Raw genomic sequence first — 2,159 nt, forward strand, 5'->3', positions numbered from 1 at the left:
CCCTTCGCATTTACCTCCGCAACGAAATCCTCTACCACTCCTCCAGCAAATCACTATTCTCATAGCAACAATTCTCAGTGGGAAACTCGCGACCGTCTCACAGGCCTTCCTCTCACTAGTTTTCTCCTCCCCAGCTGCATGAAGGAGTGTTAGGGGTCAGCCCAAATATCGATTACAATGGCGAGCGCTAAATCACGGCGCACTTTGGTATGGTCCGTCAAGTCGTCGAATTTAGGGATTCTTCTATGACTTACTACCCTTCCTTTCGCGATCGCTCCACCGCTCACAAAGCGGAAATCCTGCGAAAGTAACTTCAACACTTTCCGCGACAACGTGCGCCCACGTCATCATCATCCTCAGGACCCTCGCAAGCACTCGTCTACACAGAGCCCCTCTTGGTCATTCTGAACGCCGTTACTATCAACCCAAGATGAACACCGATCCCCCACCACTGCTCAGGGCATGGCGTAACCAGGTACAGCTCTCATCGCCTTATCACGTTACAATGTGGAACGAATGAAAGTATAAAATTATACTGCTGTAACTTCACTGGGATCGAATCGATCTTTGCGTGAATTCATTACTGTAAGTTCAACTAACTGAGTGGTGCCTCAGACATTCCTCCATAAGACGTCAATAGGCCTGTACCCGCCCATTCCCGTACTGGCTAGACACAAGGCTGATACTATTCATGGCAACATTGAGGGAGATCACCACTCCAAGAATACGAACCCTGGCTATTCTCGCAATATTCTCGGAGGCTTCTTCACCTCATGAGGCACTTCTTATCGCTGTGTAACTCACTATGATGTTAATACAGCTCCTTCGACTTGCGTTTGGGAGTATCCCCTGCTCGGACAACAGTTCGAATTCGAATGTCCGATTCTGCTAAGACTCTCTTGACACCCCAACAGATCAGTGAGCTCAAGGGCGCTTTTGATATATTCGATGAGGACCGAAGTGGGACGATCGATTCCGAAGACTTCAAAGTGAGAGATGTGCATCACTCTCTTCATATCGGTTGTCATTGAATTAACGACGTGCATATCAACGACGTTAATGCCCACATCGACTGAGTGAGTTCCTTTTCAGACGTTACTCAGAATGTTCGGCCTGCGTTTGACCGAACAAGAGATATCACAATTATTACAAGAGATTGATCAGGACGAATCCGGGCGAATTGAATTCGACAAGTTACTCAGTGTGTTGGTATGTGGTTTGATCCCCTCGCAGACTTCTTAGTGTTCACTGTAGGCCACCAACATGCAAGAAACGACCGTTGAAGAGCAGATGACCGAAGCTTATGGGTTGCTCGATCGTGACGGCAAAGGCTACATCAACAGTGATGACCTCAGGAGAGTTATGGGACAATTGGTAGGCACATTGTAGCAGGTGATTTATGAGCTTCCCTCTGTAACAGGGCGAGACTGGAGTGACTCTCACAGATGCCACCGCTCTTATGAGAAATGCTCTTGATGGTCGTGATAAGGTCACCAGGCGTGAGTTCATGATTATGCTGAAAATGCATGGTGAATCACCAACTTGAACAATTCTGCCGTGTTTGTGTTGTTAGAGCGAATATCATTGTGTTTGGTTGTGCATCAGCAACAGCTACTAGCGGAATGGAAGTCGCGTATTCGTTCAGCACAGTGAAGTGGAGCAACTTGAACATGATTTCTGGACAATACTACAACTTGGATTATGTTACGACAACATCATTCATGTTCTCTCATCACAGCTCGTTGTCGAGGCCACTTCGTTATCAACATGCACTGATTATAGTAAACACAAGTTCCCAATATAAACCGACAACTTCACGGTGTGTAGACTTAACAGTGCAGAAAAAATCGAATCGTATCGAAGAGTTAAACATGGATTCAATATTGACCTAGTCTGTGAGACTCTCGAGTCGAGAAGTAGTTCAGCAGTATACTCATAGCGGCAGATTCGTTTTCCCTAGCCAACGCGATGACCTCCTATAGAGACACGCACGGAATGAAAAGTGCTCCTCACAGTGAGTCAGCTATATCAATCATATCTTGTATCGAATATCAGGCAGATTCTAATGGTTGTAAGCGCCACCGAGCTGACCATCATCGTCCTCGCCAATGTGATCATCGAATTCGTCTTGAATAGTTGAAAATCCAAATAGACTCCAA

General features: G+C 46.3%; 2 protein-coding genes across 2 annotated transcripts in view; one reads left to right on the forward strand and one right to left on the reverse strand.

Moving 5' to 3' along the window:
* Positions 1 to 140, reverse strand: part of Pmar_PMAR019584 (phenylalanyl-tRNA synthetase beta chain, putative) — a gene marked incomplete at its 5' end in the record, with an annotated part of 1,980 nt that extends 1,840 nt beyond the window's left edge. The window contains 2 exons of the mRNA XM_002772305.1: positions 1 to 14; positions 117 to 140. Of these exons, the coding sequence (XP_002772351.1) occupies positions 1 to 14; positions 117 to 140 (38 nt within the window). The remainder of the gene's footprint in view (positions 15 to 116) is intronic.
* Positions 141 to 875: 735 nt separating this feature from the next.
* Pmar_PMAR019585 (calmodulin, putative) lies at positions 876 to 1,546 on the forward strand (the record flags this gene model as incomplete). The annotated part of the gene is made up of 4 exons (XM_002772306.1): positions 876 to 989; positions 1,093 to 1,209; positions 1,255 to 1,374; positions 1,421 to 1,546. The coding sequence occupies 4 exons, from the start codon at positions 876 to 878 to the stop codon at positions 1,544 to 1,546; spliced, it is 477 nt and encodes a 158-aa protein (XP_002772352.1).
* Between the last annotated feature and the right edge of the window lie 613 nt (positions 1,547 to 2,159).

Source organism: Perkinsus marinus (genome assembly GCF_000006405.1).
Source record: "Perkinsus marinus ATCC 50983 genomic scaffold scf_1104296961438, whole genome shotgun sequence".
Classification (NCBI taxonomy): domain Eukaryota; phylum Perkinsozoa; order Perkinsida; family Perkinsidae; genus Perkinsus; species Perkinsus marinus.